The 22646-nt window shown below is 35.6% G+C and overlaps 1 protein-coding gene and 1 long non-coding RNA gene across 2 annotated transcripts in view; both read right to left on the bottom strand.

The window, feature by feature from the left end:
* iqgap1 (IQ motif containing GTPase activating protein 1) overlaps positions 1-22646 on the bottom strand; it is a 52164-nt gene that overhangs the window by 27109 nt on the left and 2409 nt on the right. The window contains exon 2 of the mRNA XM_039654303.2: positions 20826-20928. Coding sequence (XP_039510237.2) covers positions 20826-20928 — 103 coding nt within the window. The remainder of the gene's footprint in view (positions 1-20825; positions 20929-22646) is intronic.
* LOC148998423 (uncharacterized) lies at positions 13029-15495 on the bottom strand. Its single transcript, XR_016155891.1, has 3 exons — positions 15071-15495; positions 13884-13996; positions 13029-13707 (listed from the first exon to the last, which is right to left on the bottom strand). It is a non-coding gene; the product is annotated as an uncharacterized LOC148998423 (long non-coding RNA).

Here is a 22646-nt window from a genome sequence, read left to right as displayed (position 1 = left end):
TCAACCAGTAATTAGAAATGCCCAAACTGCTGGTCTGACTCAGCAGTATAATTGCTCATCAATGTCACAATAATTGAGAGGGTCAATCAAATCAAAGCCGATTTGATTTGAAATATATATTTGCTTTTATAGTATGTCAAAAGCTGCCAGGTTAACCAAGAAATTGGTCAAATTGGCCAATGGTGATTCTATTGCCATGTGTATTTCGGTGCGATCTTTTCCATGAAAGTGAAAACGGGTATCATTATTGCACTGCATGAACTGCAGCAACAGTAAGGCTCTCTCTAACTAATCTGTGAACGTCCACACAGGACACACATTTATAGCAGCAGCAAAACAACCCTCCTTTCATTCCCTCTCTCATCTGAAAAACTGAAATGGTTCTTCATGAGGGAGATTCCTGCATTTGTGCACACACACACACACACACACACACAGGAGACACACCTAAGTCGATGGTTTTAATGGGGCCAGAGAATGAAACCACAAAAATAAAACTGAATTCTATCATTAACAGAAATGAAACTATTCATGAACTATACCATGCAATATGGAGACATTTGAAATGTAATCCAATAGAAAATGAGACTGCAGCTAAAAAAGTGTAACAATATTAACAACAACAGACTTCCTTTCAGTGTGACACAGGAAGACTGAGGCTGCACACAGTTCACAGGTCATTCCAATAGGAAGAGAAGAGATAAGAGTGAGCTCCCAAGGAAGACACACAAAGGCTTCCCCCCTCCGGTTTTGTAACTCCCAAAAAAAATACTGTGAGAACATCGAATCAACTTGTCCTCACATTTTCCAGTCCCCCGAGAATACAGCTCCCAATTAAACAACTGAACCAGCTAATAGAGGTCTTACTAGGCATATTTGTATCTTCCATGCAGGCATGTTGAGGCTAGTTGGAGCTCAACTCTACAGGACACTCCTGGACTAGATGATACATTGAATATATGTGACATTACTGTGAAGATTTTCCTGACTATATATGATTAGGAAATATTGTGATGTTAAAAGTTAAGTCATAAAGAGTGTAAGCCAAAATTCCAACTTTTTCAAACTTACGACTAGCTGATATGCATCTGCTTCAAACTAATTTTTAAATGTTCCTTTTGTGTTCACTTAGTAAACAGCAGTAAGTGGTCAATAGGTCTAAATAATAATTTTTAACTCTTGAAACAACAAAACAACTTGTACTTTGTAGCATTAACTGTTCTATATTTTTTCACTTGAGAGGGGGAATATCACCTTTTTTATTTTTTCAAGAGCAAATGCAAAAATATCTATACATATCAAATATCATCAAAATTTGGGAAAATATTGAGATATACATTTATATTACCCAGCGCTAGAAGTACTATGAAACATTACTGTGACTAAGAACGGAAAATCGTCCTCTTCAGTGCAAAAGAACAAAACTGTGACACTAAAACCATGATACAAACCAAACCATGAGAAATTTGAACCGTTACACCCCTACTTTGCAAAGACACTGTATTAAAGGATGGGGTAGTTAAAAACAACTGAATATTGGATAAGACAACACATCTGTAACCAATCAGTAAGCCCTGCTACACATGTCATATGAGAAGAAGGCATTATATAGGAGTCTTAAAGGCACAGAGTTGGATGTAACTTTTTTCTTTCTTTTTAATGGCTAAGAAAGAGAAAGGAATGGTTAGAAACATAGGAAAAAGTGGTAGACAAGGATAAATCAGGATAAATACACATTAATAACTGTGAATCACTTATCAGTAAATGTGTTATCAGTAAACATCATTTTGAATGTGACTCAGCGAATCTTAATGCATTAACTGCACTTTTTTTCCCCTTTGGTTCTTGAGCCGCCTCACAGCTGCAGACCGCAAACAGTCACTTCCTCACACATAAAAAAAACTTCAAAGGCAAAGTCCTAGACAGTTACTCCACCATTCAAAGCACAGCACTGAACGAAGGGGGAGGAGCCTTTAGAAGGAGTCCATAACACCACTTCTCCAGCATTTGAGTTTACAGGCAGTTACGATTCTGCTCATAAGTTTCCCCTGCAAAATTTGTAAATATACATATATATATAATAAATTATTTAACATAAAATACTCAGCTATAAAGAAACTTACACAAATTATCCTTTAAAGGGATAGAAGAGAAGTTCCCTTAGATATTAAAGGCATATTAAACCAAAATTTAAATTCTCTCATCATTTACTCACTCCAGTCCAAACCCATAAGACTTTTGTTCATCTTTGAAACAAATGAAGACTTCCATTGATTCCTGAAAGGTTTTTATCCTTTATAGTTCCTGGGTGTTTCTACCTTATTTGTGCTTTGAGGTCTTGATGGCATTTCTTTGAAGTTTAGAGAGGCTATTCCTGTAATTTTTGTTTCTTTTTTTTAAATGAATTTAATAAAGAAATCCATCTCGTATTATGTCCAAACAGTCGTTACAAAACGAAAAATGAACGGTTGTTGTATTTTTAAAACGCAAAGTTGAACAACATTTTAGTTTGACGACACCAATGCTGCGCTATATACATCTCAACGAAATTTCAGATATTTGTTTGACTTTTTGCACCCTTTAAAACATTTAAAATATTCACAAATTAATATGGGAAAAATGTAGATTTTACTGGTTTTCTAAGGCCAAATTAGAACCTGGATATTTATGATATTTTTCCCGCAGTGCTGTATTAGTTTACAATTCGAATTTGTTCTTTTTAAAGTGGACATTTAAAGCTTTAGTCTATAAAGGTTATTGTTTCAGTTCTCGCGCTCTAGTTCGCGCTCGCGCACGAAGATCATAAAGCACGCCTGATTGTTTTATTTTATTTTACAAAAGCACAACGTTTTCTTGTTTTGTGACATTACGCAAATAAAAGTAGTTGCGAATAATGCATTATTATTTCCTGTATAAACAGAAATGATAGAGTATTTTAAGTTGATTCCACTGTTGATGGGAAAATGCAAGTGTTCACGGCGCGCCCACGTCTGTCTGCCATCCAATACTCTTGGATATTGGTCAAAATTGAGTGTTTATTCGTGATAATCTTAGCCCTATTAATATTATTATTGTCCAACCTCAACTATGAATGAGATGTGACAAATTGCTTTGTTCCTTTTTTGGATAAAAGCATCTTCTACATATGTAGCCTAATAAATGTTATAATAGGCTAATGATGATCATTATTATTTTTTTTTGCGGACACGGACCTAAAACACACTCCGTCTTCTAAGTCAGGTGACTGTGAATGCGCTAAATACCATTGCAGTTTTGCAAAAAAATCCTTTTTCGAATTGCCTGAAAAACCTCCTCATACGAGCGTAAAAACTTTTTTGCGATAAACGGGAGTTTTTGCGAAATTGACGTGTTTCCATTGAGCGTATTTTCATTTCGCAATTTTAATTTGCGCAAATTGAAGGGTAACGAAAACGCAGCTATTGGTTCTTGTGAGTGTGTGATGCACAAAAAAAAAAGAGTGTACAATACATGAGTGCCATCCGTGTAGAATCTGTTCATTACATATAGTGTTTGAATCACTTCAAAAGACTTTGATTAAACTACATCCCAGTCTGTAATAATAATAATGTCATTTTCATCACTTTTTTGGGATTTTTTAAGTTTTGTTTCCCTGGACATTCAATGAAGGGCTATATCTTTCCCACTACATTTCCTGTCAGGTCTCTCTCGATACTATCCAATCGAAATAAACAGCGAAAATAAATCTTTAAATTAAATCAACTCGTGTTGCGTTTCAAAATTTAACCATAGTTTTATGGATCTGGAACGACACGAGGGTGAGTAAAGGGTGGGTGTCATCCGTTTCCTCTTTGAGCAAATAAATGTAGGCTTACTTTGACTTTGACAGCAGTTAGATTAAGCAATTTGTCTTCTAAAATGTCATGTTAACACTTTAGTTCATCTGAAAACAAACCAGTATTATTTTTACTAAGAAGACTAGACCAAGAAAACGGTACTAGCTCAACTTTAAGAATGTTCCCACATAAATGGACAACTATTGGCCTTAGCATTGTTTGCTTGTTCCAAAAGACCACAACACATTTTCTCACTACAAACAGAGTGTGCCATGAAACTACGAGCTGTACACCTTTGTCTGGACCAGTTCAGATGGGCAGAGAACAGGCAAATCAGTGGTGGAGCTTATCTGACCGTATTGAAATATCTGACTAATATCTGAGAAAGTCAGAGACACACCTTTTACCCAGCAGTATTTCATTGTGACAGCAAAAAACTAAAACTACATTTCGTCTCATATAAGCATTAAAATTGTATAAAAAAAAAAGATATGATTATGGCAGAAAGATAATGACAGGAAAAGCCCTGGCACGAGAAGGAGAGCATTTCACCGCGTGCAGTAGCCAAATGCTCCATTACATGCTCAGCTGCAGAGGAGGAATTCAGTGCAGGACGACCTCCATGATCAGGTGCCACAGACACGCACAAGCTGTCTCTCATTTCGAAGGCTGCGGCCTTGCATTTCTCAGCCGCATACATCATAAAGGTTGCCTTATTTCAAAACATTAAGCATCATAAAATTGCCTACTATTCCTAGTGAAGCGTAAATTGTTGTAATTTCTCAATGACTTTGGAATGTAGGGGCCAGTTTACTGAAATGAATCAGCCTCAATTATGTATGCAGCCGACAAATGCGACCTACGGAGGATGCAGCCTACGATATTAGACACAGCAACAGACTGAGCTGAATGAATCACCTCTCCACAGGAAGCCGCTGTCTGAAACTCACTCACCCTGAAACATCCCTATGAACTGCTGCTTGTTTGCCAAATCTTCAACTCAGGATTACCCACTACACATTTTCCATTTCAAAATTCAAGACCTCCTTCCAAACGATTCTTCAGACCATTTCCACCAAATTGTTCACACAGCATTATCTTCGCCAAATAGTACAGAAATCTGTAAACATTTGTATTTTCTCTGTTTTTCATTGTTTTCTAAAAAACCTTTATAACCTGAATATAGTCACCTCTAACACATGACTGATAACGTAAATGCTGTTTGGTGATCATGCAACATCAAACCACAAAGTACAGTCTGATTTAGATGATTGTATGCTCCTTTATCTGTTGCTGGTTTGAGTGGCAGATACACACTCGTTTAATAAAGTTCAAAAGAGACTCGCTTATGGTAAAGAATTCATTCAGTCAGTCGTGTTCGACAATCAAGCAATCACTAAACTTTTACCATGAAAACACTCTGCTTGTAGGGCTGGATACTGACACATTTTATTTTGATTTAGATTCTCAAGCTTGTGATTCAATTGAGATACGATTTTGTTTAAAGTCCATTTGATATTGATTAATTGTGGTATATATCAGGTACAGTAGATGCACATTTAGGGAAAAAAAGTCTCAACTAATTTTGTACATTGGAAAACCACAACAATCTGTTGTGACTCATTAGTTTCACTGGCCACAATTTTGACATTGATACCATGGGGAAAAGACTGCCAATTTTTAATATTATATCATAATTTGGCAGCAGTTGCTGTCACTTTAAGACCTGAGACACAGATCCATGATACTGTTATGAGTTTAACAGCGAACTGTTTACATAACTCAAAAAATACAATACATAAGCAATACATCGTATACATTTAGCAAAATGCTCCTCTCTAGAGTTCATTTCCTAGCTGCCAAACAAGTTTATGGTCATTGAATGGCTTTGAGGTTGATTTAACACTTTGTGACATATCATTTACAACATTCCAGGAGAACTGCCTACCTGAAGAGTTTAGATCCAACACACCTACTTATCTAGTGCTCCTGTAGTTCTTAATTAGCTGCTTCAGTTGTGTTTGATCAGGGTTGAAGCTGAACTTTGTTTTGAATTAATGTTAGACCTCCAGGAACAGGACAAGCCGTTTTACTGACGTCTTTCTGCGGTTGAAATGCAAATTGAGCAATTACATTGGACATGATATGGATTTCAGCAAGTACTAGTACTTTATCTTTTAACATTTCTTCTGATGTTTATTCCTTATGAAATGTTTATTTCGTGCTGTAACAAATAGTAAAGTGGTAGATATAAGAGATGCACCGATTACAATTTTATAGGCGGATACCGATTTCATTTTTTCTAACCACTTTATTAGCATAAACAAATTTATATTCTCTCTTTTCTTTAGTAGAACATTTTAAATTTTGCATAGAACAATTTTGAACCGTAATCACTATAAAACAGGACTATATAAATTACTCCTGGTGTGGGAAATTCACACACATCTAAATTGCAGTGTTATGGAAGAACCATTTCCTTCTTTTCACATCCAATATCCAACTAAAAAAAATTGTTCATTTCAGAAAGAAAATTCTTTTTCTTTTCAGACATATATGCATTTTCAGCACTTTTGTGTGAAATCATATTTATTTTGTCCATCAAAAGCGTGCTTTTACTTTAATTGAGGATGAGTAGCAAAACAAAAATAGACTCTGCTCCAAAAACAGTTTTGATGTTTTCCTGCTCGACGCTCGCCCGCTGCTTCTCGTGTGAATGCATGCATTATTTCAGTTATTTTTTTTTTTTTAAATAATCGTGTTTAACAGCAGAATTCCTGGTGAAAAACTACATTACCCATGATGCTGGGGAGAAAATTACACCAATCAGAGGATTGAGAGTGAGGAGTCACGTGCCGATTTGGGCAGTATCTGAGCCGGTCGACCATGATGGTAGGAGATGCTATCGGTTGCCAGGGGCAACGCCTTCAGAACTTCACAGAGCAGTGACTAAACATTCCAGAGATAGCAACAGAGAGACAGCGCAGCACAGTATTTGTTTACATTTTAGATGTAAGATATGGAGAAGAAAGATAAATTAAAGGGGTTCTGAGAGACTAAATAACAATACTAGCCAGCTTTATTTAGAGAAACTGCTTGTCAATAAACCAACAGCAGCAACAGCGAGCAAACCATGATTTCAAAAGCAACAAATTTCAACACAGAACGCCTTTTATTTAACACAAATTAAGGAAATTAATGCACTGTTATTCAATTATTGGTTATAGTTATATCTGTACTGAGAAATGTTTTAAAGACACTTTTTTAACGACGTACGTTTCTCATTGACGGGAATGTCCGACCTGTCCGCTTAATGTTGCACGGCAGATGCAAATACACGTATGTATCCGATTCATATCAGATGTATTTCCAGATATGAATGAGGCCTGAAACATCAAGTGTGACTGAACTCTTGCAGTATAACGTTACAAGTTTGGGGACTTCTAAGTCTTGCTCCCAGCCACAGCAAAATTGTTCATATGATTGTAATGACTTAAAGCTTCTAAACTCTTGCATTGTTTGGCAGTAGGCACTGATACCATAACCCAGGTAATTGACTATGGCAGGGTATGTGAAATGTGGTAGTGCTTTGGGTCTTTTGTCCATTCTGTAGCAGGTCGTATGGGTCCATGTTGTTGATGTCAAGTAGTTTCTCTAAATAACGCTGCTTGGTGTTGTTATTCAGTCTCTCCCGATAGAGCCCCTTTCCTTTTGCTTCCCCCCTTCTTCATTTGTTCCCAAGAAACTGTGCCTTATCGCAAAATGCAAACAAATATCAAGCTACTCTCTCTCTCTCTCTCTCTGTCGCCATTTCTTTCGGTCTCACAGCCGAAGTATCAAGTACCAAGATGGCAACACCTTCCCACAATGCAACGTGCGTGACATCACATTCTCAATAGAAGAAAAAAAAATGCTCCAAAGCAGCTCCACGCACTCACATGAACCAATGTGAATGACTTAATGAGTTGGCCTCTCAAAATATTCAAATATTTATATTTCGCAATAAACGTGTGTGTGTGTCAGTGTGTGTGTATATATATAATAAATAAATAAAATATATATATAAAAAACAAACAAAAAAAAACAACATTTGTAAGTGTGCAAACATTTGTAAAAGAGTAGTTTTATTTTTCTCCATTATGATAATGCAGTTCGCAGTGCTTCATGGGATTGTAGATCTTTCTCTCCCCGAAGTGATCTTACCTTTGTAGGATTTTCAAAAAAATGTTTCTCTTCAAATCAAAGTTTGTAGTGGTGTGATACACCTCATAGCTGATTGGCTTGGTTCACGACATAACTCTTTAATCAAGACTTTATTTTAAATCCCTAATGGAGAAATTAATGGAAAAAATTCTTCCGGAACCAACGCAGCAGAAAAGGGAGGCAAGCATTGTTGCTCTCTATTGCATACATCTAGGAACCGATACACTGGTCCCGAGAGGTATTTGGATCAAATATATACAAATAAATAACTCAACACATTTTCCAAAAAACAAAGGGATAAAAAATAAAATAAAAAATACGCCACTGTGAAAAAATACTCTAAGCAGTATTCATGGCAGTATTCAAAATATCAATGCAAGTATCACTTATTTTAGTTATCTAATGCAATGACATTTAATTGTTAAGTGCTTAAGTGTCCTAATATCCCACTTTTAGGGCCTATAAGCACTATAAGCATTTGGAGTAGAGGAAATGGACCTTGCAGCCAACATCTCCAATTTCCTAAACATTACAGACAAGCTTAGGCATCAAAATGGGTCTGTGGTTTTAAAACGAACAACATCCCCTTCCTCACTTTAGTGTGTGACAATGGACTTAGTGTGTGCTTCTTTCATTGGTATCACAGCTGTGACCCAGGGGGTCAAGAGACCCTGTACAGTATTTCTGTTTCAAGAGAAAAAAAAAAAAGTCATTCATGGAGGACAAATAATCTCACCCCCACATATTCTCACAGAAAATGTTGGATAAAGTATCTCTTAGAAGTCTAAAACAAATATCTATCAAATAAATAAACTAAAGTTACTTCAGATTGTCAGGTCAAACAGTCATCATAAAAACACTGACTAAGGCTCATTTCTTGAAGCCAGAGCCAAGTGGACACTGCCATTTTTTCTGGGAAAAGAACCTGTGAAGGGCTTGAGGGAAGAAAGCAGAGGGTAATGAAGGGTGGAGCAGACAAACACAGGGGTGTGGGCTCTTTCCTGTCCAAACAAGGGAGAGGCTGTCTAATGTGTGAGTGAATGAGAGCCGTAATAAAGCAAATCACATAATGAACAATGACCTCATGCTTCTGTATAATTATAATTCTAACGTAGCAGAAGTTCTACAGTATTTGGTATTCCACAGTAGTGAAGAGTCATTGGTTCCCCTCCCTGACACCAAAAGCATTCATTTTCTCTCCATCCATTGCTGGCATTTACCACCTAACCACCAATGCCTGGTGATTTACAGGTAATTACCAGCAGCTTAAACACAGAAGATTGACCCAACATTTCTACAGAAAAGCATTGGGATTCATTTTGGATCTGGACTCCTGAATTGAAATTAAATCATGTCTAAATATTCCTACCCCTATATTGCAAATAATGATTTTTACATGATTTTTAGTAACAAATACATACACCCTGAGTTACAGCTATCTAAATGATTGAGCAAATAAAGAAGTCTGTCATTTTTACTGGATCTAGTTTATATTGATTTACAATATGAGGTCCAAAAATAAAACATATCCATGCATGGATGAAAAGTTCACAATAAGACCTAGACCCATTTAAAAAAAAAATAGATTACATTTTCATTTCATGTCAACTTTGTTACATTGTGTTTAAATATTTTTAAAAAGATGTAAACAATGGGCAGCATATATTGCACAGTTCCCCACATCCTCTGTATTGTTTCAATTATTAAAAGTAAATTCCCTAAAGTCAGCCATGGTTTCTCTACCTCACTCAGGAAATTGCATGAAAGTGTTTTTTTTTTTTTTTTTTGGTAATAAGAGGAACAGGTCACTGTTTTTATAAGTGAATTTAATAAAACATTTGGAGAGACAAGCAAACCATCATTAAACCTGACCTTTCTCGGTCTGCTTTAATTTCACCGTTTGTGAGAAAGAAAGAAAAAATTGTGGAAAATAGCTATTTTCCAACCGATTCATTTCTCAGTATTTTGTGGTGGTAGTTTAAGAACCACAGAGAGCAGCCTAAATGCCATTCACACTGGCAGTGATCTGCAACAAAAGTGAATTCTGAAAAATCCCTTCTTTTCAAGGAAAGCTGACGATTTCCAGAGACTTGAGTAACAGCACTTGTGGCATGATGTGCATGACCACCAATAAGACAAATCTGACAAAAGTTTAAATGTCATCGGAATCAGCCGATAAAGGCTTAAAACTATTGGTCTGATATGAAAAGATTTGATCAAATGGCCTTGCTGCCGATAAGACAACTTGTTGATTATGCGTCAGCATAACTCACATGTGTGCCGATGCAAGTGATAAGATCAGCTGTGGTATCATTCATGAAGTAAACATGTATAATGATTACATTCACTCTTTCGGATTGCCCCCTTGAACTTGAGCGTGCGAGTACAGAATGATGTGTCTGGTTTGCAATAGAGTGCTGCAGGGATAATGCCAAAACCCAGAAGACTATGGCCCAGTCCCAAATGGCACCCTAAACACTCACGGTCTTCCTACAAGTTCACACTTTCACGATGTAACCCTGCTTTGACTGCCAGAAAGAAGCCTCCAGTGAGGTCTCAGCAAAAGTGTGCATCAAGGGTGCATATCGGAAACCTAAAATGTCAAAATGGTACACCCTACGGACTACTGGACATCACAATCATGCGTACACGGCGACCATTTTAAGTCCACAAGACTGTAAGTGCATATGAAGTGTGCTATGTGAAACAGGGCCTAATTCGGCATTAGTTCATTGGTTCTTACCACAGACCTTATTTTACAGTAAATTGAAAAACCATATTATAAAAACCCATAGGACAATCTTGAGGGAACCAGTGGCGAATTGGTTTTCCGGGATTTGATGTCATCCCTGCACAACTCTATGATACCATATTTTTATAGGCCAACCCGGAAGTTAGTATAACCCTGATTCCCTCTACAAAACCCGATAGGATATTTCCACTGGCTTTTGGATTATTCACCATAACTAAGCATCCAACAACTCTTTCAGTCTTTGTTTAAAAGCGTTTTCTCTGAAAGTTCAAGTTATAATAGTTTGCAAGAAGTGATTATAAACACAACAAGGCTATGAAAGTTCCCTATTGAGTAGATGAGTTTACCTGTTCGGTTGATGACATTTAATGTCCTACAGTCCCATTTAGACACTTGCTAGCAATTACCCTTTACGAGACAAGTAAAGGCCTTCATTTTTTTAATAAACAATGAGACGGTGTTATTGATTGATTATTGAAAATTTATTGGGTTTGTACTCACCAAAAAAAATGTCAGGGGACCTTTAATCGTGGTATTCAACAACATCCACAACTGGAGGATGGAGGATGCTATGATCGGGGTGGTGTGTTTTGGGTTTCGTGATAACAGAGGGAATGCAGACGTATAAATTATGAGATTAAAAGAGCAAAAAGGAGGGCTAAGAGATTAAAAAACCTTCCACTACAACTTGCAGTGCTACATATCATCAAGGCTGAGAAAAGAACACAGTGACACGTGTTCAGCCATTAAACATACACTTACATCAATAGTAGTTCCTATTGTGCTGGGTTAGACTCTACTCTTAAGAACTTATATAGTCCGCCCAAAAGGCGTTACTATAACTAAAATCGTTCCAAGTTTCTGCGGTGCAAACATGCCAAAAAGCGTCCTACTGCCAAAAGTTAAAGGGATAATGAAAATGTTCCTTCAAAGCCCCTACTTTTTCCCATACTAAGGAACTGGAAATGCTAAATTGCTAACTTGTTTCCTTGGTTTTGGCCTACAAAAATACATCATCCCTGCACCACTCTATACCCGTCAACAGTCACTAGCGCGTGCAACAGCCACCTCCAGGACCTAGTGCCCGCCAAGTAAGAATGTTAGCTATTTATTAAAGGGTTAGTTCAGTATTTTACACTTAAAACCCTGTTTTAAGATAATTTCAGATTAAATAGAACGGTTAAGAATGAAATTTGAACAAATACTGCTGTCCCGAGAATTTTCGGATTCTGTGGTTGATTGCACCCCCTCACCCACACAATGGTTGTCTATGTGCACTGGAACAATCATTCATAAAACGCATTAAACTTTAGTTTACAAAGTCGTGAAACTCATCGAGAGGTCTGGGGTGTTCACTGATATGCGCACACAAAAACAAAAGAAAAAATTCGCTGCAAAAGATGCTTTCCAACAGGTTTTATCGTAGTTTTTGTCCAACTCCATTGACTTCCCAGGTGAAAAGGAAATGTATTTAAATTGTACTTATTTTGATATACTTAATGTATTTTAAGTGCACCGTATTAAATATGTATTAAATGTGCTAAATTGAAACAACTTCAAGTATATTAAGTGTACTTTAATATGTATTTAAGTTCAATTTTAAGGTAATAGTAATATATTTTATTATATTAAATTGTGCTAAAATGGAACCATTTTAAGTACATTTAATGTAATATAATAGCACTTATTTAAAGTGTATTTTAATACACTTTAAATCGACTTTAGAAATACATCATTAGTATATTTTAGCTTCACATTAATGCGTTCTAAGTATATTTTAAATATAATTTCAGCTTATTAATAATGTATTTGTAGAACACTATAGGACCCACTATTAACATATTAAAAATATATTTTTTCCAAAAACCATTTAATATAAAAATAATATATTTTAATGTATTAAAAATACAGTTAAACATTTTAATTCAACAAAACCCAGTAAAAAAAATATTTCTACAAAACACACAAACACTCTTTGAAAGATAAACTTTAATGCACTACATCAGTAAAGCATTATGAAAACTAAACAAAATACATTAACATAAAATACAATGATTTGCAGAGGTATTAAACAGAACAAAAAATAAATAAACTAACTGAAAGGAGTAGTTCACTTTTTTAAAAAAAACTTTTGCTGATAATTTACTCACCCCCATGTCTTCCAAGATGTCCATGTCTTTCTTTCTTCAGTCGAAAAGGAATTAAGGTTTTTGATAAAACATTCCAGGATTTTTCTCCATATAATGGACTTAACTGGGAACAAAACGGTTCAAGGTCCAATGGCTAACAGTCAATTTGTCGTGAAAGCATGAGAATTGCTCAATTGCGAGAGTCTCGTGCTGAATGCTTGAGAGTTGGCAGCCCTGACAAATCTTTTTTCAAGTCAATTCATTCATTTCGTTCGTTGAATGAACCTAATGACTCAGAAAAAGATTTGTTAATTTTGATGAAAGAGTTTGAATAGGAGAGTTATGAACATGCATAACAGAACAGAGCATGGCGACCATTTGAGCTTATAAAACTTAAACGTTGTTTTTTTTTTTTTAAATGACCGATCGTTTCGCTTGATAAGACCCTTATTCATCGTCTGGAATCGTTTAAAGCCCTTTGAACAGTTTGCACAGAAACTGCCTTTTGGACCTTGAACCGTTTGGTTCCCAATGAAGTCCATATGGAGAAAATCCTGAAATGTTTTCATCAAAAACCTTAATTTCTTTTCAACTGAAGAAAGAATGACATGGATATCTTGGCATGGGGGTGGGTAAGTTATCAGCAAAAGTTTTTTTTTTTTTTTAAGTGAACTAATCCTTTAAGTCAAACAAAGTGAAATACAATAGCAAAAAGTAAAGTGGCCAAGTCGTGAGTAAAAAGAGAAGTTCGTGACTTGTTCAGTCTGCCATAGACTCTTTTGGGGACATCAGAACCACCGAGGGAAATCTGGAAAGAATAAAAAAAAACAAGCATTAGTATAAACTTGTTCATTTATAATTCTAATAAAAAGCTGTCACTTTGTTACTTAATTCAGAACACTTATTGAAGTGTTAATGCACAAAAAGTCAGATATAATTATTATAACAAATAGGATTTTTCTTTATCATAAAGAATTTTCTAACCATTTCTGAGGTTTCAGGAAGACACAGCTCAGATGATCTTGGGCTTGAGCTGAATGAACCTCGTTTCATGGACTCCAGGGCCTCTTTGAGAGATTCTAATATCCCTGGAAGCTCTACAAGAAAAAATAAAGTTGCATGTTATACAAAGTTATGGCAGAACAAACACTAGTTTGTGTTCTTCATATATAATTTGTATTTTGTTTAAATGGTAAAACATATTTAATGAACCATTACTGTAACTTCCACCCTATTATTAAAGTAATTATTCATTATTAATAAAGACAGAACATTCTATTGAAAGTTACAAGTTGGTGACAGCTGATAACGACTTGATTAAATGTAAAAAAGCTGAATACCACACATAAAATCATATAAATCAGTCCCTCGAGAAAAACACGATTATGTGATTGCATAATTCAATGCATAATCAGGCAAAATACATATTCATGCGGGGGACGCAATTTTTCAAATACGTGTTAATATATATAGGTCACTTAGCTACTTAGCTGCTACATGACACACTATTGACTGTTTTTGTTGTTTTTCACCAACAAAAAGTTACAAATCAAGAGGATCAACTACTACTTACTCAACTTGACCTCATCTACTCACGGTTAGGTTTAATATAAAATAATGTCTTTGCAATGTGCAAATTCCTTGGTTAGGCTAAATATTAAATATAAAAACTCTCATTTCATTATTTAACATCGTTTTAATTTCTCAGTGCAAGATATTTAATAATTGGTTTTATGAAAGCTTATAGTTGGTGATTACAACTTAATTTATTTATCGAATTGACATGAAAACTGACAGCCTACTAATAATTAATTAGATTTTACTATGAATTAAATATCACAAATGTGAAAGTTTTATTAGAGCTTAAAATATATTATAATATTTAAAACACAAGAAGTTACTTAGGGACAATCAAGCCTGTCGTGTAATCACCATAACCTTTTTTCTGAAAACACAGTGTGCAATGTTTTTATAGTTGTATTAGCAGCTATGTCACTGTCTAGATCTATAACAATTAAGTTGATAGACTCAATGGATTAACTCGCTTTAGTGTCAAATCAACAGAAACGCCAGTAATCCACACAACATCGTCATCAACTTCTGAAAATATTTTCTAAACTCAAAGTGAGAATAAAGCCAATTACACTAATCACTTAAACTAATAAACTTACCACCAAGAAGTAATATCTTTTCTGGCAGTATCTTGCTCTGTCCATGTCGTGGCGGCGCAGCTCTGCGTTGTCCTCTTCACTGCTAAATTGTTCGCGGGAGCTGACGACCTGGTAATCTGCTCGTGTGTTCTCTCAATATTAGATCGGTGCTATCCACATTCACTAGGTCCGAGTCAGTGAAATAAAAAAGCAAAATTTGGAAAATACATGATTTCTGTTGAAATATCCGAAGCTATAATGGAATACCACAGACAGTCAGTAGTATCCGTTGTCCGCGCCCCGCCCAACATGCAAGTTCAAATGGCAGTGTGTGATTGGACAATTGCCGGCAAGCTTGTTTTGAAAAGATTGGCTCTGATTGGTCCAAATGAATGCAACTGGAAATATTAACTAACATCCACAAAAAAGAAACAACTCTGTTAATATAAACATAACATGCTTTATAACAAGTTTTTTTATTCATTTTGGCTAAACAAATGTAAGACTCAAGCTTTAAGAAATTAATTTTGTTTTTCTAGTATGTACACCTGATCTTTTATGTTGATGTGTGCAAGTACTGGTATTCACTTGTTTTGTGGAAAAGACTATTTGATTAATTAATGCAGAAGTATAGAAGTGCATTACTTGTTAGTCAAATTTTAGTGCTTTTCATAATTATAACAAATTAATTTAAAAAAGTTAAACCTAAAACACATAAAGTGTGAAATACATATGCATTGAGTTAAGTGTTAGTAGTATTACAAAAAGTGTGTTAGTTTTTGGTATATTTCTTAAAAGCTTAACTGAGCACATATTTATAATTAAAGTGCTACTTCTAGTCTTTGTAGAAATATACAATTAATTTCGATACATGTTTAATTGCCTTCATGTTAGGAAGGGAATTAAAGGGACTTGAATTTTTAAACTTGAAGTGAACACAAAAATACTTTAATTTAGCAACAAGTATGCTTTCTGTAAATACACTAAAATTTCACTAAAACTATGTTTGTTTTTAGCATATTTCTAAAAGTGTAATTAAGTGTATATTTATTATCATTGTGTTTCTAGTAAAACATTTTTAAATATAATTAAAATATGTTTGTATTTAGCATATTTCTTAAAAATGTAATTAAATACCAATGTACTTCTAGTACACTTTTTAGAAACATATTTAAAGCATGATTGTCATTAGCATATTTATTAAAAATATAATTAAGCACACATTTATTACCAATGTACTAATAATATACTTTTTTAGAAATACATTAAAAGTATGCTTTTCTATAGTGTATTTCTTAAAAGTGTATTTAAACATATATTTATTACCAATGTACTTCTAATATACTTTTTAGAAATACATTTAAAGTATAATTATCATTAGCATATTTATTAAAAATATGATAAAGCATACATTTATTACCAATATATTACTAATATACTTTTTATAAATACATTAAAAGTATGCTTTTCTATAGTATATTTCTTAAAAGTGTAATTAAATATATATTTTTTACCAATGTACTTCTAGTATACTTTTTAGAAATATACTAAAATGCAATAAAATACATTTTTAGTACACTTTAAATAAGCATGTTGTAAATACAAATGTATTATAAACACACTATTTGTATTTCAAATATATTTTTAATACATTTAATACAACGTCTTTTTCACCTGGGTTGACTTGGTACAAAAACTATGATAAAATCTATTGGAAAGCTAGGGCGTAAATAGTAGGGATTTGGGTCCGGCATTTAATAGTAATAAAAGAGATCTAAATGTTTTCCAAGGAAAAAAAGGAAAGCAATGTAACAAACTACTTTTTACTGATGTGATACTAGTATGACATGTACATACTACTACTATTATGCAACATAACAGAGGAATCTGGCATAGGCTACACCTTCACAAAGTTATGAGAGGGGTGGGTGTAGTTTAGAAAGGACCAGTTATGAAGGGCTGAACCAAATATTCACACATCCCAGTGTGAATGCCAGTAATAGCAGCAGTGAACCATACAACTACTTTGAGACATAGGCTACACACCACAGGTTACATTCTCATAATCCTCTCTCACACTTCTCTTTTCTTGCAACCAAAACATCAATCTCTTCTCAACATTTACAGTACAAAAACCTACAATTAACAGCAGGCAAAATGGGAGGTTTGTATAACACTCCAAATAAGACGGCAAGCTGCCAGTTGACTTCATCAAGACAAAGCTGTTTTCCCATAGAGAAGATGCTTTGCACTTCAGCTGACTAATGATGTAAGGTCAATGACAAATAAGAGCGTCAACGATAAAGGAAGGTACAAATTTTGCCAAATTCTTAGAAATGTACTCCTTCACATTGTTTTGAAAAACGTTTCAAGAAAATTTTGACTGAACAGCTAGGTAATCAAAAATGGCTGACTGCTCCCTCAAGGCAATGCATGCAACTCTACATGCAAAACTATGACCTTGTGGCCTGACCTTCATACAGTAGGTCTCCTTTCCAAAAGACATCTTTCACTCTTAGAACCACATTGTCTTTAAGAATATTTTAATGCTGAAATGATTCATTGTGTTACAGTTTAAGGTTCTCTTCACACCCGCACTTAAAATGAGCTATAATAACATGGAAGTCATTATCAACTATCTGATTACCTACATTCTTCCAAATATCTTCTTTTGTGTTCAACAGAACAAATGCCGCTTTTCCACTACACAGTACCAGCTCGACTCAGCTCGGCTTCACGCCAGATGGAGTATCCATGATATGCCCGGCTTTTTTAAACAGTTAGGCCAGAGATAGCTACTAAACGTACAACTATTATTATGGCAACTCGGAAGAATACACCATGAGGTCAATTGAGAAGCTGCATACTTTCCTTTGTTTGGTTGCCGAAGAGAGGATCCACTAAGAGCTTGATTGGGCAACATGGAACGAAAGGCGTCACTATGACCGGGTACTATTTGTGGCGGTACTGTCTGCAATGGAAAACGGAGCGAAAAGAGTCTCGAGGCGAGTCGAGCTGGTACAGGTAATGGAAAAACGCCAAAAGAAACTCATACAGGTTCTTTATATTATAACATAAGTAGGGTTCTATAGCACTTTCAAAGCATGGTTCTTAATGGAAACTTTTTAAAAGGGTGAACACCAAAAAGGGTTATGCTATAAGAAATGGCACAGTGGTTCCTAGATAGTCACAGATGGAAATAAGAATGGATAAAGCACAGAATTTGCATTACATGGCTCAGAGACAAACGCAATTAACTCAAGCAAATCGTCATAGAGAGCAGCCTTTCATGCCTTAACGTAATCTGTGGTATGGAAATAAACCAAAGATAAAAGCTTGTTTGGCAGTATTCTAAAAAAATGAACACAAATTCACAAGCTTTTACTTTCAGACACTGCATGTAAACCTGCAAAATTCTCATCATACCGCAGATCGCCGTACGTCACACTCGCTGCAAAGTAAACTCCAAGAATTCCAGATATCAAGCCTGAGGGCAAATACGGTCTGCTCAACAAGGTCTGAGAAAGAAACTTTCTCTCGTCCTCCAGGCAAAAGCCTTATGGATGAGGTCAAGAATAGCAACAATTTGGAGTTTTAGTTGATTTATTAAAGTGCAGGCACACTGCAAATTTTGGATGCCACAGCAGGACAAATGAGGACACCTGAAAAGGGTAGCAGTATAAATGACTTTGACTCTTTTGACCTTATCCGCCCACTTATGCATGTATACAGTGGAGTTTCTTTCACTCCCACTATGTCACGCACTCATTCCCTCAAACACCGGAACCAGTCTCTATGACAACCTCATGTTGCCACAGTTACAAAGTGAGATACTGAAATCAACAGGGACTGACTCACTTCCTGTTGCACCACTGATGTGTCTTTGTGTATGTAATATATGCACTGACAGGCCATAATCTCCACAAGACCCCAAAAATATAGATACAGCTGATTAGAGACTTAAATAAACTTCTACTTTGGCATGTAACTCACACACCTTTTGTAGTACCTCGAAAATGTGTGGTTTAATGGAGGTGAGCGATTTCTTTTCCAAGCCACCTAACTGGACCAAGAAAGGTTAATGCAAGTAAGAAGTAGGTTGTTTTTTTAATTAAAAAAATTTACTTTTATTCAGAAAGGACGCATTAAGTTAATCAAAATTGGCAGTAAAGACTTTCATAATATTACAAAAGATTTCCAATTCAAATAAATGCTGCCCTTTTGAACTTTCTATTCATCAAAAATCCTGGGGAAAAAAGCTATTATGGTTTACAAATAGATATAAACAGCTGCACATCTGTTGTTTATATCGATTCAACATTGATAATTATGGAAAATGTTTCTTGAGCCGCAAATCATTATATTGGAATGATTTCTGAAGGATCATGCGACACTGAAGACAGAAGTATTGATGCTGAAAATCCAACCCCAAATTTTTCCAACAACAGTAGCATTATGCACTCAGATCTCACTTTCCACACACTCCTTGAAAACCTGTTTTAATTTAAAGGACAATTCACCCAAAATGCTAATTCTGCCAAGATACTTTTGAGAACGTTTCAACTCATTTTTCAACTTATTCAAAACAACTGAAACACGAATTAAATCTTTTTCAATTGTTTGGAATGAATGGCATGAGGGTGATAAAACAACAGGAATGCTTTTTTTTTTTTTGGGGGGGGGGGGGGGAGGGGGGGCATGGACAGTTATTTAGCAATTCACTGTAGCTAGGTCTTGCTGGGACATGCAGATAAAAACCCAAAATCATGTGACAAGTATTCACCCCAGAGACATTAAAGGTGCCAGCTGGCACATAAAATCAAAGCATATTCCATAACAGATGGGGGCAGTATACCTCCAGAAAGTGAGTTGTGCCGTGACCGCGCGCACTCTCACGTCTTAAACAACACAAGCGAGCGCTGTTTTGCTCTCTCTTTCTCACACATATTCGTTACGTTACGGTATTCGTTTTGTTCATATTACACTTTTATTGTTAGTTTGAATTAATTTGACAGTCATCATTCACTGATGTTGATCAAGCTAGCGCCATTCAGAGCTGCCAACTCTCACAAATTCACCGTGAGACACATGCAATTGACACTTAGCAAGCAGGTTAGTTAAGCTCTCAGATTCTGTCAATTTTATTACGCAACTCAAACAATAAATACCATTTTGGCACTTGTACATGTTACACAACAGATCCCAAGCGCACGTGAACCGATCATCTCTACTAGCTAATGGAAAAAGAACATGAACACTGTTGAAAACTACAGTACGCGACAACTTACCAAAATGTATTCCTCATGCATAATGTCGACCAATTATTTTTTTAACTCTTCCCTGAACTGAAATGTAGTAGTGGGCTGTATTTCCACACGACTGACATCAGGTTCAAGTACACACACAAGCCGCGCGACTTATTCGTGTACTGCAGTTTGGCTGGTGGTTATGTTGCCCGTCCGCATACCGCCTCCAATGGCCGAAACTGGTATTACGACACCTGCCGGGCTGGGGCTAGTAATTTAGCATGCTAATTTAGGTTTATATCTCGGCAGCACTATAATTTGTCAGTTTTTTAATGACATCATTGCACTTATTTCTTCTCATTCTTTTGATGCGTGTAGCTCATTTTTTTTGATATTTTTACCCCAATTATTACATATGGCACCTTTAAAAAACACCAACTGGAAGCTAAGCTGCTATTTTAACCGTAACTGTTAATCGTCATGAAGTGGCACAACTGCCAAGGGGCTGAAATGGAGATTTGGACTCCTACCGTTTAGCCTCCTCCAAGTGGCACAGGTATTCATAAGCCATGTTCTGCTGACGCCGCTCATCCATCTCCTCAGCAGTGAGACGCTCCACACCATCCAGGACAGCTAAAATGAGGGGGGAAACATACGAAACATGAAAATGAAACACACACTTACTACTGTTCAAAAGTTTGGGGTCAGTAAGATTTATTTTTTCTTTTGAAAGAAGAAATGTTTCTTGAGCAGCAAATCAGCCTAATAGAAAGATTTCTGAAGGATCATGCGACACTGAAGACTGGAGTAATGATGCTGAAAATTCACATTATATATTTAAAATATATTGTTCTAAAAGAGAACAGTAGTAGATGCATTTCTCACATACTGTACATACAATCTTAAATACAGTCACCCTCAATTGGTTAGAATAAAATATAAACTGCTCCATTCTAACCAAACTGTTTCAGCAGTTTATGCAAACATATAAATAAACATTTAAACATATCTTATGAGCCTGACCTCTGTGATTATTCCACATACTGAAATCATTTAATAGGGTTTAATGTGCTACAAGAAGATAAATCGAATTATTAAATGGCCACACATAAGAAATAAGGAGCAAACTTTGGAAATACACATATGTCTGTAAAAGACCTTAGTCAGGACAGACACCATACTGAATTTTATGCGAATGAAAATGACACTGTAAGGGACTTACAGTCTATCATGTAATTTTCAAAACACACAACTTTCAAAAAGGTTTCATTCGGTTGTTGTCAACTGAAAGTGCTTCTTTGGAAAGATGAACAATGGGCATGTTGTTAAACACAACAGTACAATCCATTGAACACACTGTACTTCTATCCCTACTTTTTTATTCCTGCCAAAATTTAAATATGGCCTGATATTTGAAAAGCTTCTAATTTCAGTCTCTAGAGTCGTACAGGAACATTCAAAATGTTCTGAACTGTTATGATCCACTTTGGACCAATTAGATGCATTTGTAAGTCAAACCTCTGTTGGAAAATAAACATTAAGGGAATAAATCAGGCTGCAAGGCTCTACCTCTGAAAACAGCTTTCAACTGAGGGGATTCACATCCCTAGCAGTCAGAGTGAGTAGATCCTAAATTGTGAATATTAAACTTTAAAGGGCACCTATTATGCCCCTTTTTACAAGATGTAATATTGGTCTCGGGTGTCCCCAGAATGTATTTGTGACGTTTCAGCTCAAAATACCCCACAGTTAATTTATTATAACCATTTGAAAATGTCTATTTTTGGGGCCTGTTTAAAAATGAGCTGTTTTGGGCTATACCACCTTAAATGAAAATGAGCTGCATATCCCCGCCCTGCCTTTGGATGAGGGCGTTACTTGCATACCCATGGCAGTCGGTAAGCAGAGGGGCAGAGAGAGTGAGAGAAACCGCTGTTTTGAATGTCATTCAGCCGTACACGTTTGAATCGGAATATATAAATAGTCTCTGATCAGACCCAGATGACGAAGAGACTCCAATACATCTCGGTATGGTTATTTGATACATTTATGTACTTATAGAGTTGTAATTGCATCCGGATGTGCAACACACACACACACACAGACACACACAAAGACTGAAGCTGATGCAATATTTTGAAACTACATTAACATTCTGTGATAAAGTTTGCTACGTACAAGCGAAATTACATTTATGTGAGGGATCTGTTGCGTCATGTTTACATTACTGTCATACAGGTGCTCATGTGAGATGTCTAACTTAAAGAACCACATATAGGCAGTTTTTAATACAATATCTTTAAAAATATATATATTTATAAACATGTGGTGGTTACACACAATACAAAAAA

Source organism: Pimephales promelas, chromosome 1 (assembly GCF_988280905.1).
Source record: "Pimephales promelas chromosome 1, fPimPro1.hap1.1, whole genome shotgun sequence".
NCBI classification, from domain to species: domain Eukaryota; kingdom Metazoa; phylum Chordata; class Actinopteri; order Cypriniformes; family Leuciscidae; genus Pimephales; species Pimephales promelas.
Note: the sequence above shows the minus strand (reverse complement) of the source record. Positions and strands in the feature narration are given on the sequence as shown.